Consider the following 13,282-nt stretch of genomic DNA (forward strand, 5'->3'; position numbering starts at 1 on the left):
CAATTTCAAAATAAAACTATCTGATGATTTTAACAAATTTATTCTAAAAGTAATTTTAAAATTAGTTATTATCCCTCATACCAAATTAGCCCTCGAAAGTCAAAGTTGAGTTGTTGTTTTTCTTTTCCCCACTGAAATCAAACCCAAACTGCTAATGTAGAATGATGATACATGAACCCACAACATCAACATCACAAAAGATTTGTCTAAGCCACCAAAGCTATTCTATTTGGGATATTTTCTCTAAATAGTAGAATATTTTTTAAAAATAACTAAAATATTCCCCATATAAGCAGTTACAAAGAAAATACTCCCTCCATCCACAATTGTTTGTCAGGGTAAGGTCATGCACATCCCTCAAGGAAAATTTAATACAAGGTGTAATTTGACTAATATAACCCTACTATATCAAGAATACCAAAAGTCCACATAACTTTTCAATTGAACTACACAATCACTAAGGGTAGAATTGGAAAAAAATGACTAATTATTTCTTGATTGTTTAAATTGACAATTAATCTTGGACATCTATTTTTAGTATACCTGCCAAATAATTGTGGACGGAGGTAGTATACAAAAATCTAATAATAATAATATGCAAATAACTAGGGTTCAAAAAATCATATATATATATATATATATAAGAGAACCTTAAGCCCGCATATGTGGCACCACCACAAATTAGAATTCCCTTTTAATTTATTTATTTCCAAAACTAGTCTTCCCCTTACATGAAAAATTGTGATATTTATGAAAAATTGTGACTTTTATGAAAAGTTGTGACTTTAATGAAGAGTTGCGACTTTTATGAAAAGTTGTGACTTTTATGAAAAGTTACGACTTTAATGAAGAGTTGCGACTTTTATGAAAAGTTGTGACTTTTATGAAAGGTTGTGACCTTTCCGAAGGGTTCAACTTTTCCAAATAGTTATAACCTTTCCGATAAGGCACAATAAATATTTGTTCACACTACTCTTTGTTGTCTATAAATAGAGAGATTTCCTCTCATTTTAAAACAACGAAAATTTTGAACCTCTTCTTCTTTACAATTAAATATTTGTGTACTTTGCTCATGTTGAGTTGCTCACTGACACTATTGCTTATGTTACAGATCATGGTATGTATTTTTACCATCATTAATTTATGCTTATGTTATTAAGGATAAATGATAAGATGTAATAATTTTCATTTTCCTTTACATTATTAATGTTTGTTACTACATAATATTGTATGTAAGATAATATAATGTTTTTGTTTTAATGACCGATAGGTTTTAAGTATTATATTATAAATTCCATGATATTAAATTTCGCGTGAAGCACAAATAATTTTACTAGTAAAATATAATGTGTAAAATTTGACCTTTACTTTCATTTTGAGCTTCCTATATCACTAAATCAACCTCTAATCTTGTGTACATGGAATTCTCTCTCTTTCTCTCTCTATATATATGTAAATTTTTGCTGAGAGGATTCAAGTGTACACCCTTCCGTCCCCCTAGAATTGCCCCTGACCACAATACTTCCTAAGAAATGGGTGACTCATTCTAAATAATGGGTAATAATGCAGGGGTGAAATTTCAAGTTTGAATCGTGAGTATGGAGAAAATCCAATTGAGAGCATCACCCCCTGAAAATAAGCCCTACAGTACTCAACCCGAATATAGTTGAAACTCCAATGCAAGCACTGAACACCAGATCGAAAACAAAAAAAATGCCTATGATTTGCTAAAGGGGACTGGAAAATGGGATCATTCAACTCATTCTTTAACATTTAGAGCTAATGACTGATAACTCTCGAAAAAATACTTATAGGCTTACAAACCACTAGCACAATTATGAGACAGTTATAGAATATTTCATACAACAATTAATAAACACATCAATAAATCCAATAGAAGAAGTTGATAACAACTGGCATGACCAAAAATTAATCCAAAGATCCAACTATAACCCACAAGATGTATTCTTTCTGTATATATAATATATATTCCCTTTCTTTCTGTTTTTTCTGCTGGAAAAATAAATAAAATCCACAAGCCAACCACAACGCCAACCGCGCAAGGGACCTTTTTCTCTATTCATATCTCGAGTTTAGGTAGCTACGCGGATATGAGATCAAGAAATGGAATGTCTGAACTTCTCAACGACCAGTCTTGGGACGTTTCAATCCACCGCTATTGAAAGGAGAGACACTGCCACTTGGTCCGGGACTCTCTTCTCTGAGATTTGAATTTAGCATGGCAAGTTCATGCAATTGTTGTCTCTTTATATAATCCTGTGACTCGTCCTGTAAATCGTAGCATTGTACAAAGTATGAGGCAGTAAAAATATAAACTGGTTTATCTTGGTTTATATTGAAATGTGCCTAGTTGAATGTGAACGAAATAGATAAGACCAGACTAGAAGCGGCCACATGATCTTTCAACATGTAGAAAACATAGAGACGAAGCTTAAGTTTCAAATACTTTTTCTATTGATTACTTTTGTGTACTATACGATAACTTGTTGTAGTGCCAAATGGAGGAATATTTTGATAGTTGTATCCTTTTTGTGAGGAATGGGATGATATCAAAGATATAAAAAGAATCATGGCAACTCAATTAGTAGCATAACTCCTGAATGTGCTAAGCGATGAATTAAATCAGGATACTTACCACTGGCTTGAGCAACTCCTCTATTATTTCTTGTGCCCGTCTCAATCTGATATCCACAATATTGGCTGGTAATTCCGCCTCAATTAAAATGTGGAGTGGTTCATTCAGGTGCTCATATCCTGGTATTCCACGCAGGTTCTCCTCCTTGAGATTATCAAACATAAAAATACATTAGAACTCCAGAGATCAGCTTGCATAAATGCCTATTAAGTTCATCTTCAAAAATAAATATCTGATTTACAGGAAGTCGAAGGAGCTAGTTGATAGTGGCAGAGCTATAACTTTACAGTCTACTGCAGAGGCATGAGTCTAAGTTGGTACTAATTGATCTGTATAGAAAAAACTATTCCTATGCAATTTTGGTCCATCTCAATCAAATCAACGAAGTAGGTACTTTGCCTCCCTTCGATAATCAAATAGAATGGTGAACTACATCATACCTACCCCTAATGACCTACTGACCTAGGCTACAAGTTCAATATAATCCTTCTTATATGAAGATACTGGGAGAAGCAAGGCCAGAAAACTGTAGAGATATTAATAAAAAAGGAAGATGAACGTAGTTTGTGGAAGTTCTGCAGGTCAAGCATTAACTTAAATCGCCGTATCTGATTGAGATGATGAAAACAGATGAGATGTTTTTGTTCTGAACTGCTTATGAAAGAAAGCTGTACTCAATAAAAGCATCTCGGAGACTTGGCAACTCGTATGTCTGATAATTACATATGCAGCTAGAGCTAATCAATCAGACAATTCAACAGAACTAAGATAGAATAGAATACTAGCATTACCTGATCAGGGTCCTTTATTGACCCTCTTCCTCTAATATACACACGACATCCTGTAGTAGCTTCCACCTGTTTCAAGGAATTACCCCTAGGACCGAGAAGTCGCCCAACAAAATTGAACTGAAATCCACAGAGAAGTTAGTTCAGCAAGGGTTCATTGGTCCCAAATTAAACTATAAAGCACTGATAACCGGTGTGTGAATACAATAAATAAACCCTTACATTTGGGTAAGTTTCTAATGGAATTTCTAAGCGCAATATCCTTTTCACAGTGTATGAACTAGGACTTGCTGGTGCCCCGTGCCAGTCCATTGACATTCCAGGAGCTCCACTTAATCTCTGCCACAAATAAATAAACATAATAAGTGGGAGGAAAACTAAAGAAACCAGTTAACACACGACACAAAGTGCTTGACACTTGAAGAGGCAAAAAGACAAAAAAATCTATAGATTAGAAATCAATGATCAAATGCATCACCAGTATGGGCAAACTAAAGATGCACACAGTTATAAAGCTTAACTAGTGACAGATTGAATTACATTGTATCTCACATGCCAATTGCCAAAACGATTTGCTCACTTTATATAGTAACTCAAACAGTTCTACAATCTTAAGTATCTACTTCACTCTGTCACCAATGAATTTCACGTTCTGATCTGCGGGCAACTATGCCTAAAGAAATGATAAAAACCAATTTTTTAGTGGGCCAATTCTGTAGTGCAAGGGTCCATCCATATTCTTTTAGGTTGTCAACATTCTAACATTTTAATCTGAACATTGACATCTAGATGGAGAAACTGATAACAGTACCACCACTGAAAGAACATAACTGTTCCAAAGCTGTACAGGAAAAAGCAAAATTAGACATCCATTCAGCCATGTTACCTAGCATTGGCCAAATTGTATGTCCATAGTCAATCGTATTCACATCCTTGTGGATTCAGTATTACATGGAATGCAAGTCAAAAACTTCAGAATCCCTTACATTCTTGTTTCTAGATCAAACTATAACAATCTTCTGATGATATTGAATAAAAGTTGACATAGGAAGTAATCACAAGAACCAAGAGAAGTCCCAAACTTGAACAAGGCATCATCTCAGCAGAATATCCTCTCCTTTACGAATTTTAATGACACAGCTAGTTCGAACAATCATCATCTCAACATCTAAACCTTTACTATCCAACTTTTGCAGGCAAAGACTGGGCAAACTAATCTTAGGTTCGGTAATTGTCAATGTTGGTTCCAGCTAACCCTGTCCAGACCTTCATTATGGACTCTAGGACATTAACATGCAATTGAAAAGGAGGAATTCCAGGATCCATTATTTTGTACAAAGCAAAGAACCAGTTTCTGAACTTGGTACAGGGTATGGAGCTGTCCTCTTGTCGTGCTGCAAGTAGAGCAATTATGACCACCAGTATGCAATAAAGATACTAATGATCTTTGTTTTGTTCAACCAGTTGTTGATCTTACTAACTTTCCACAAACTTATGCACTTTCTTGTGTACATACATCGGTTACCTATTAGGTTTGTTGAAATCCTTGTGAACCTTCATTATCGACCTCTAAATATCTAAGATTTTTCATCATGACACAGAACTTAGATAAACCCAAACCAATCCAAATAGCAAATACCAACAAAGAAAACAAGAAAAGTTGATTATTAAAAGTAATAGCATGCATGTCTGTGCACATAATGTAACATCCCAAGAGGCTAACAGAAAATAAAAATTGAAATATTTTCATCTAGGATATTTTCCAAGTTCATTCCAAAGTCAGTGTACTTCAATGATTCATAAAATTCAGTGAAGACATTATTAAAAGTGCATAAATGTGAAAGAATCAAGTTCATCAGTAAATACAAATTCTAAATCAAGGCTATTTGTCATATATTCACCATTTTCATACAATAGAAGTAACTCTGCTTGGTGATCTGAGTATTAGCTACACATGTAACGTTTTAACCATTTTGGTCCAAAGTAATTTCCATTGTGCACAATACATTCACTTGTTCTCTATCAAATTCTCACAGCAATTCCCACCAATAGTATGCATAAAAGTTAAATATATCCTGTATTATATCGAGCAGCATTATGCATTTCAGGAACCATTTAGAGCTCAATTGGCATTAGGCCACTAGCTGCTTCACTTGATATTATTAAGTCAGTGACAAGATCCTTCTCATCCGACATGCAGTGCTTTGGTTAATCATTTACAGTCAGACAACAAGTTGGGTGGCTGCAGAGTTTACTACAACAACAAAATACCCAGTGTAATTCCCACAAGTGGGGTTTGGGGAGAGTGGTGTGTACGTAGACCTTACCCCATGAAGGTAGAGAGGTTGTTTCTAATCGACCCTCAACTTAGGTAAAGGTAGCTACAGAGTTTTAATAATAAAACGCCTCTAGGATGATAGAAATCAGTAATGGTACGTTCATCTAGACCATCTTTATTGCAAGGCAATATATATTGTGCAATAAGGATCTAAAAGAAATGTGGAGATTTGAGGTTCAAATCCCTAGCTAACACCAGGGGCGGAGCTACGTGGTGGTCAGGGGTTCAACCGAACCCCCTTCGCGAAAAAATTACATTGTATATACAAGGTTAAATCTTCATTTTAGGTATAGATATTATAAAATGAACCCCCTCAACATAGACTTGAAGCTTGGTTCAGCGGTCAAGGGTTTCAAATGTTGCAAGAGGTCTCTAGTTTACCCACGTGCCACAACCATCTTACAATGGATACAAATTCTTGTGAATCGTGAATTATTATAAAGAATAAGAGAGATGATAATAAAATAGCTATTAAATTCCCATTTTCTAAATTACATTCCCAGCATTGATAAAAGTAAACTCCCTCACTTATTTTTGTCTTCTTTGCTTTATGCTTAACTATGGTAAAGTTTTAATTTATTTGAACATATCAAATTTGATTGTCATAATATATTTGAACTGGTAATATTTTTATCCACACAATGTTCCCCATAACAATAAAGTTTTATAAAATGAATTATGAGTCATAATTAAATTTAATTCTTTCTTATTATATAACCTACTAATATTACCCTAAAATTGTAAAAAAAATTATTAACTTCCTATTTGTTTAACTAATCAACTTTAAATACACGACATCCTCGATTCAAAAAAGCATTTTGGACATCGAAAACATAGATATGAACTTTTATTACTATTTAAAATACTTTTATATCATTTAGTGTTAGAACTAAGTTTTGAAAGATAGGACAAATTTGTAACAAAAATCTTCCTTGGCATTGGCGTCTCCACAAATTTAACAATTTTTTTGAAGACTATAAATATTTACATAGTGATTGAAGATTTCAATGAAAAAGTTTGTGCTTTCATACTAGAATTAAAATTATGAAAAATTCATTTTATGAAGAAACAAGTATATAGTCCCTCCATGTTCTTAAGTGTTTTTTGGTCTTTAAACGTGTTTCAAAATAAGTGATTTGTTAAGAAAATTAAGAAGATATTTTTAAATGCACAAAATATTTTTAAAAACTCGCTGGTGCAGAACAAAAAATTAAAGAAATGTTAAAAGAGCCATGATAGGGCGAGTAGGAGTTAAGGTAAGTCTTTTCCTTCGTCGCCCTGACCTATTATTAAACCCCCTGGATGAATATTCTGCCTCCGCCACTGGCTAACACTCAGAGTGAATCTACCTGCTCCAACCTTGGTGGCAAGTTTACTTAGTACCTGTGCTTGTAGGCTAGCAGGCTGCCAGGTGGATTAGTTGAGGTATGTGCAAGTTGACCCAAACACCACTATTATAAAAAGGAATAGGTCTAAAGGAAATTTGTAATGACTGAAACAGTTGGGCTTGGCTCTTCTTGCTAGTCGTGTTGTGTGATCCTCCAAATGCTTCAGAGCAACCGAAGCGCTTTGGGGTAATCACCAAGCATCCTTCCCTTCTATGTAACAATGGCAGTACCTCGAAACAAATTTAACTAGCTAAACATCAAATGCCTGATGGTAGAAGAAACAAGCTAGCCGTTCAAGTTCCTACCTCCATGTCTTTAATAGTATGGATGGAAAGCTAAGAAACTAAGTTCTTGAAGGATTGGAGCTTAGCACTTATCCATTTAATAACAGCAACTTACGTCAAAGTTATACTACTGTTGGGAAAACAATAGAAACCCTGCCACCTACTATACTTTTTGCTGAATCATTAGATCTAGATATTACAGGTGTTTCCTCTTGTATATGTAAAACAGAGAGAGTAAAGGGACGGTCCTGTTAAGAGAAGGCAAGTGGACAACTTGTCAGATACTATAAGATCACAATGCTAATTACCTCCTGCGCAAGTCCACTCCAGCCACCCAATCCTGTTCCGCCAACATTTGACATAAGGTTTGGTGAAGTCATAGGGCTGGGACTTCTATGCCGAAACCTATCTAGCTCACCAAAACCTTGGTTTGGCATCATTCCTGATATCCTCATGATCTCTGAAAATCGAAAAGTAGTCAAGGTAATTGATCACTAAATCAACATTGTAATTATAGCATGATACTATGACAAAACATAGTTAATTACCCGTAAGATCTCTGAAAATCAGAATCTAGTTATGGTAATCAAGCATCAAATTAAGTAGCAGTTCAACTATATTGCACAACATATTTTAACAATAAAACTTGTAGCATGATCATCAAAAGCTTGGGAATAAACCTAAAAAAGTACCATGAGGTTAAGAGAAATAAACATCTTATACTATCTGTTTCTGGATAATAAAAGATGACAATTTGAATTAACCTCACGAATTCTGAATTCTTGATAACTCAAGGACATATCCACCAAAACTAAAACAGATCAAGGATGTTAACATGAAGAACATGCATTTAATATTTCACATTTAAACAAGTTTGGAACTTTCCAGACTGGCCAGATATTCTTTTTTTTAATGACAAGGGAAACCCACAGCCGCTATCCTTTGAGTGCGCCAGTGTTATCAAAGGCGAAAAGCGCAAAAAAGCTCTAAGGTCCGTGGGGGCTTTAAGCGCAAATATAGCGTGGGCTTTGATGAAAAAAGGCGCAAATGGAGAAAAATACAAATATATATGTTTAGTCCAAGACTAATAATTAAGAACATGAATGACAAATATATGACCAAAGAAAATGAAATTTTTTTTATGATGAAGTGAAATATCAATTGTTTAGTGTCACTTCTTCATAAGAGGCTCATTGGCAAGGAAAAGTTTGCCTTAGAACCTTGATGACGACACTGAAGCGCACATAAAGCGAGGCGAAGCGCTCAACACGTTTTGAGCCTCGCTTCAGGGCTTAAGCGCGGTTAAAGCGTGCCTTTGATAACACTCAGTGCGCACAAGGTAAGAACCCGCTCCTATGCAATAGCTCGCAAACCACACCGGAGAGGTGACCTGCACTAGGCAAGCTTGGTGCGATGAGCTCGACCCAGAAGGAAAGGCAAGGTGTTTCGAACTTGAGACCTACAACATGAATGTCCCAAGCCCAAACCACTGGACCACCCCGAAAGGTCGACTGGCCAGATATTCTTTCAAGCAAAAATCAGTGAAAAATGTCCACTCTCAAGCAGGTTATTCCCTAGATCACTGTTTGATCAACTAAACCATATTTTTCTAATTTAAATTAATAGATTTCCCAAAAGTAGTAACTAAACTGTCAAAGTTACAAATCCCCCCAGAAATTTTTTTCTCATGTCCTTGCAAATCCCTCTGAAGATAATAATAGCACACAATTTCATGGACATCAGTTGGCCATGTTGAGTTTTATGTATAACATTTGAAAAGATGCAACTTCCTTGAGAAAAAATCAATCTTTTGCACATATCATTTCCTTCTGCCATTTGCATAATTTAGCAAATTAGAGCCTTGTTTATGAACAGTATGGTGCCAATGAACCTTCTTCACGAGGAGTAAAATGCCTACCAAGTGCCTCATTAAATTTCTTTCGATTAGCTAACCAAATCTATTCCAACAACAGAATCATTATATGAAGATTAATTACGTATACAGAGGATCCAAAAAGGGGGTAAAATCTAAAAATGATAAATTTCTTTTATTGGACCACATTCACAACCCAATCACAGTGACAAGTTGGGCAACAACAACAACATACCCAGTGAAATCCCACAACCAGGGTCTGAGGAGGCTAGAGTGTACGCAAACCTTACCCTACCTACGAAAAGTTGGACGAGAACAAATAAAGTGAAACAAATGGTGGTCTATGAAGGTAAGAACCAATCAAGTCAGATCTAACTAGTCATCTTTTAACCACAACAAATCAGAACCAATGCAGCAAAACCTCTGAACCCCACCTCATAGAACGTGCAGATTTACCACAACAAATCAGAACCAATACAGAAAAACCTCTATTCCTAAATCCCCACCCCATAGAAAACTGCAGATTTCCCACAAGAAATCAAACCAATGCAGCAAAACCTCTGAACCCCACCTCATAAAAAGTGCAGATTTACCACAACAAATCAGAACCAATGCAGCAAAACCTCTGAACCCCACCACAAAAAAAATGCAGATTTACCACAACAAATCAGAACCAATGCAGCAAAACCTCTAAACCCCCAACCCCACCTCATAAAAACTACAGATTTACCACAAGAATGTGCTACATATGTCAACTAGACGAAAAAAGAAGTTACCTTGATTCAAGAGTGTGCTACATATAGGAAGAACTTGCATGAAAGGACCAATCTTTTGATGCTCCGACAACAACTCAGATAAATACTGATTACTGGAAAAGAACACACATAACGATCACAACCCCACATAGCAAAATTCAAGAAAATGCAGAATTCACCAAGATTAAACAAAACAAAAAAAAAAAAAGATACCTTTCAACATCTGGATTAGCTCTAATCTGAGGAGATGCAGCTCTTGAAGGTGAAAAGTTATGATTATATAAACCTGACATAACTTTTTTTTCCTCAGAAAAGAGTCAAATGAAATGGGGTTCCCTGTATATAGCGGCACAAGACAGAAAAAGAAAAAGAAAGGAGTAGACAGTAGTGTCAAAAAGTCTGTGAAAATTGGTAGAAAGGCAGCAAAATCTTCCCTTTTTCTCAGACTTGACTGCCAGCATCACTATTTGGTGGCTGCATAAATAATTAATAAATTGAAATAAATATACACTATCTACCAACAAAGTATTATATTATTTTTACATGTAAATAAAAGATACCTAAGTTTGAGTATATACATAAATGTGATTTGTATAGATAGATTAGAATCGCGGTAAAGTGATAAATACTCGGTTATGTCTTGAATTCAAGTATTATTAACTATGGATCGCTTGAGGAAATCTTTTGCCTCGTATATGAAAGTTTCCGATACAAGTTAAATTTAATCGAATCATGCATGCAAAACAATAATAATAATAATGGGTCATTTCATACGTGAGATCAAGATGGGATATGTCAAGATTACGTAAAATTTGTTTACAATAAATTTAAATCATCAACTAAACACACTACAAAATTTATCCCAAACTTAATTATGAAATATCTCATATTATCATATTCAAATTAAAGTTGTGTTATCCCTTCTCTTAAACATGATAAATTAGTCTAGAAATTACAATCTCAAAATTTTAATTTCAGAATAAGAGATTGTTTGATTGATAAAATAACTCAATAAAAACAAATCATATATCTAACTATGAATAGTACTCTTTCTGTCCCATATTAGTTGATCATTTTTCTTTTTAGACACATATTAAGAAATCATAAACAAAAAGACAATTATACTAATTCACCTCTTACAAAACTTCTTGGAAATTTTATAAACAAAATGTGAACACTTTCAAAAAGAATTAATTGTACGGGTAATATAGGAAAAATTTAGTTAATGTTTTTTTAATTTAGTAAGGTAAACAACTAATATGAGACAATTATTTTTTTAACAATGGTCAATTAATTTGAGACGAAGGGAGTAATTAGCTTCAAGATTATTTTATTCTACTATTTATTTTAAAATAATAAAATTAATTATTCTACCATATAATTCCCACCCCCACCAACCAAATGAGCCCTAATTGTATAGTGTATGAATTGGACTATTGTCACCTAAGAATCCGCTGTCATGTGTGGTGTGAATTAAAGAAAATCATTACCAAAATTAATTTTAAAATAAGAAATGGAGAAAAGTAGATTCAATTATTGCATATGAAAAAAGCTAAGATTCTTTTACTCCTTTATGATACGAGGTAGATAAAATCGAGGTGGGATTTGTCCCCTTTTTTGTAGGGTTAAAATAGTACTTAATTCCTTCATTTTTAATTTTACACTTTTTTTAAAAAAAAAGTTTATATAAATAGTTTACTGTAATATGTATATTAATTGATGTAATAATTTTTTTTCTTAATAGGTTAAAAACGACAAATAAAAATGAACAAAGAAAGTAATCTCTTAATTTTCTATATTGGAGTAGTAAATGAATGAAAACTTACATAAATATACTTAATTAAGAAAATATTTATCATTTATAGTAATAACATTTTTTTTTACTTTTAATACATTTATAATACAGTTTTAACACATATTACGGAGAACAATTTATAAAATACATATAATCCAAGTTTTATTGATGAATAATACATTTATCACATATTTTAATATAATGCGTCAATTTCTTATCAAACAAGTCCAAAATATATTTTAAAACAACTATAATACATATATATTATATACATAATTCATTTTTAATACATATTGCAGATTTATCATAGTATTGTTATAAATGGTAATAAATAAAAAATATCGCTAAAATTAGTAATTATTTATTAAAAGATGTTTAATATAGAAATCAAGTAATATGTATCTTTAAATTTGCTCGTTTTTTTTTTAGTTTGTTTTTAAAAAAAAATTCCTTTTATGACAATATAATAATTTAAACTCTTTAAGTAACACATTTAAGATTATAAAATTAAACAATTTGCTTTGATACATTCTACGTAATATTGATTTAAAACAAAATATAAAGATCTTATCTATTTTTAAAAAAATGTTATGTCAAGTAATAATACTACAAACAAATTAAAGCGAAAGAAATATAAATGATGATGCATCTAGCAAAATGTCGAAAATGTCCCCCGTTGCATAGCGTAGTTGGAGGAATGGACAGAGAAAGTGGCCGACACTTTTTCATTAGACGCTCTACATTGTATATTACAAATAATTATACATTATATTATAAATATACAAATGTTATTTTAATTATATGATTTAATATTTGGAAGTCTCTGGAATTTTACACAATTTGTCTTACTAATTAACTGTAGTGTTTTGTATGTATATATCATATTATAATAATTAGTAATAAATATATATAAAAAATATTTTGTGTACATTATATTATTATTTACAAAACTTCTTAAAAAATAAAGTAAAGGTTTTTATTTCTTTTGCATGTGTTATACATCCATTTTTATTTTTTTATTTTTGATAACCGAGAAATCCGTCCGTGACCCGCCCTTTGGACCAATCACAGCCTTCTAAACTCGGTGGATAATGGGCCCGCCCCTCTACCCTTCTCCACTTAAATACCGAGCTTCGCTTTGCATGGTGTGGGGCTTGAACCTGCGACCTAAGCCACAAATCCTCCACCTTTTGCCACTTGAGCTAGGCCTTGGGGCTGTGTTATACATCCATTTACTATCTAAATTTCACCTTTTCATTGTTCATTTAAGAAAAATTTTGCGGTAGGATTTGAACTATAAAGGCAGTAGTAACATGCGTTTAACCCACACATCAAGCGTTATTGTTACCACAAAACGAAAGCCCTTGTTCTATTAGGAATATATCTAGGATTTCAGTGGGTATAG

At 33.4% G+C, this 13,282-nt stretch overlaps 1 protein-coding gene across 1 annotated transcript; it reads right to left on the reverse strand.

Annotated features, from left to right (window-relative positions):
- Positions 1-1,800: 1,800 nt before the first annotated feature.
- Positions 1,801-10,562, reverse strand: LOC125840044 (KH domain-containing protein At3g08620-like). The gene is made up of 7 exons (XM_049519028.1): positions 10,296-10,562; positions 10,104-10,195; positions 7,763-7,914; positions 3,667-3,783; positions 3,448-3,564; positions 2,657-2,800; positions 1,801-2,289 (listed from the first exon to the last, which is right to left on the reverse strand). The coding sequence occupies exons 1-7, from the start codon at positions 10,373-10,375 to the stop codon at positions 2,143-2,145; spliced, it is 849 nt and encodes a 282-aa protein (XP_049374985.1). The 5' UTR covers positions 10,376-10,562; the 3' UTR covers positions 1,801-2,142.
- Between the last annotated feature and the right edge of the window lie 2,720 nt (positions 10,563-13,282).

The sequence above is a fragment of the Solanum verrucosum genome, unplaced genomic scaffold (genome assembly GCF_900185275.1).
Source record: "Solanum verrucosum unplaced genomic scaffold, falcon-dt-bn FXZP01000177.1, whole genome shotgun sequence".
Lineage (NCBI taxonomy): Eukaryota > Viridiplantae > Streptophyta > Magnoliopsida > Solanales > Solanaceae > Solanum > Solanum verrucosum.

What these genes read in the sequence shown, in the direction of transcription:
- LOC125840044 (XM_049519028.1), bottom strand. Translation starts at nt 10,375, where the DNA reads ATGTCAGGTTTATATAATCATAACTTTTCACCTTCAAGAGCTGCATCT. An exon ending in CAATAAAGGACCCTGATCAG is followed by an intron (nt 2,801 to 3,447) that starts GTAATGCTAGTA and finishes GATAATCTCAAG; the next exon opens with GAGGAGAACCTGCGTGGAAT. An exon ending in AGGAGTTGCTCAAGCCAGTG is followed by an intron (nt 2,290 to 2,656) that starts GTAAGTATCCTG and finishes TACGATTTACAG; the next exon opens with GACGAGTCACAGGATTATAT.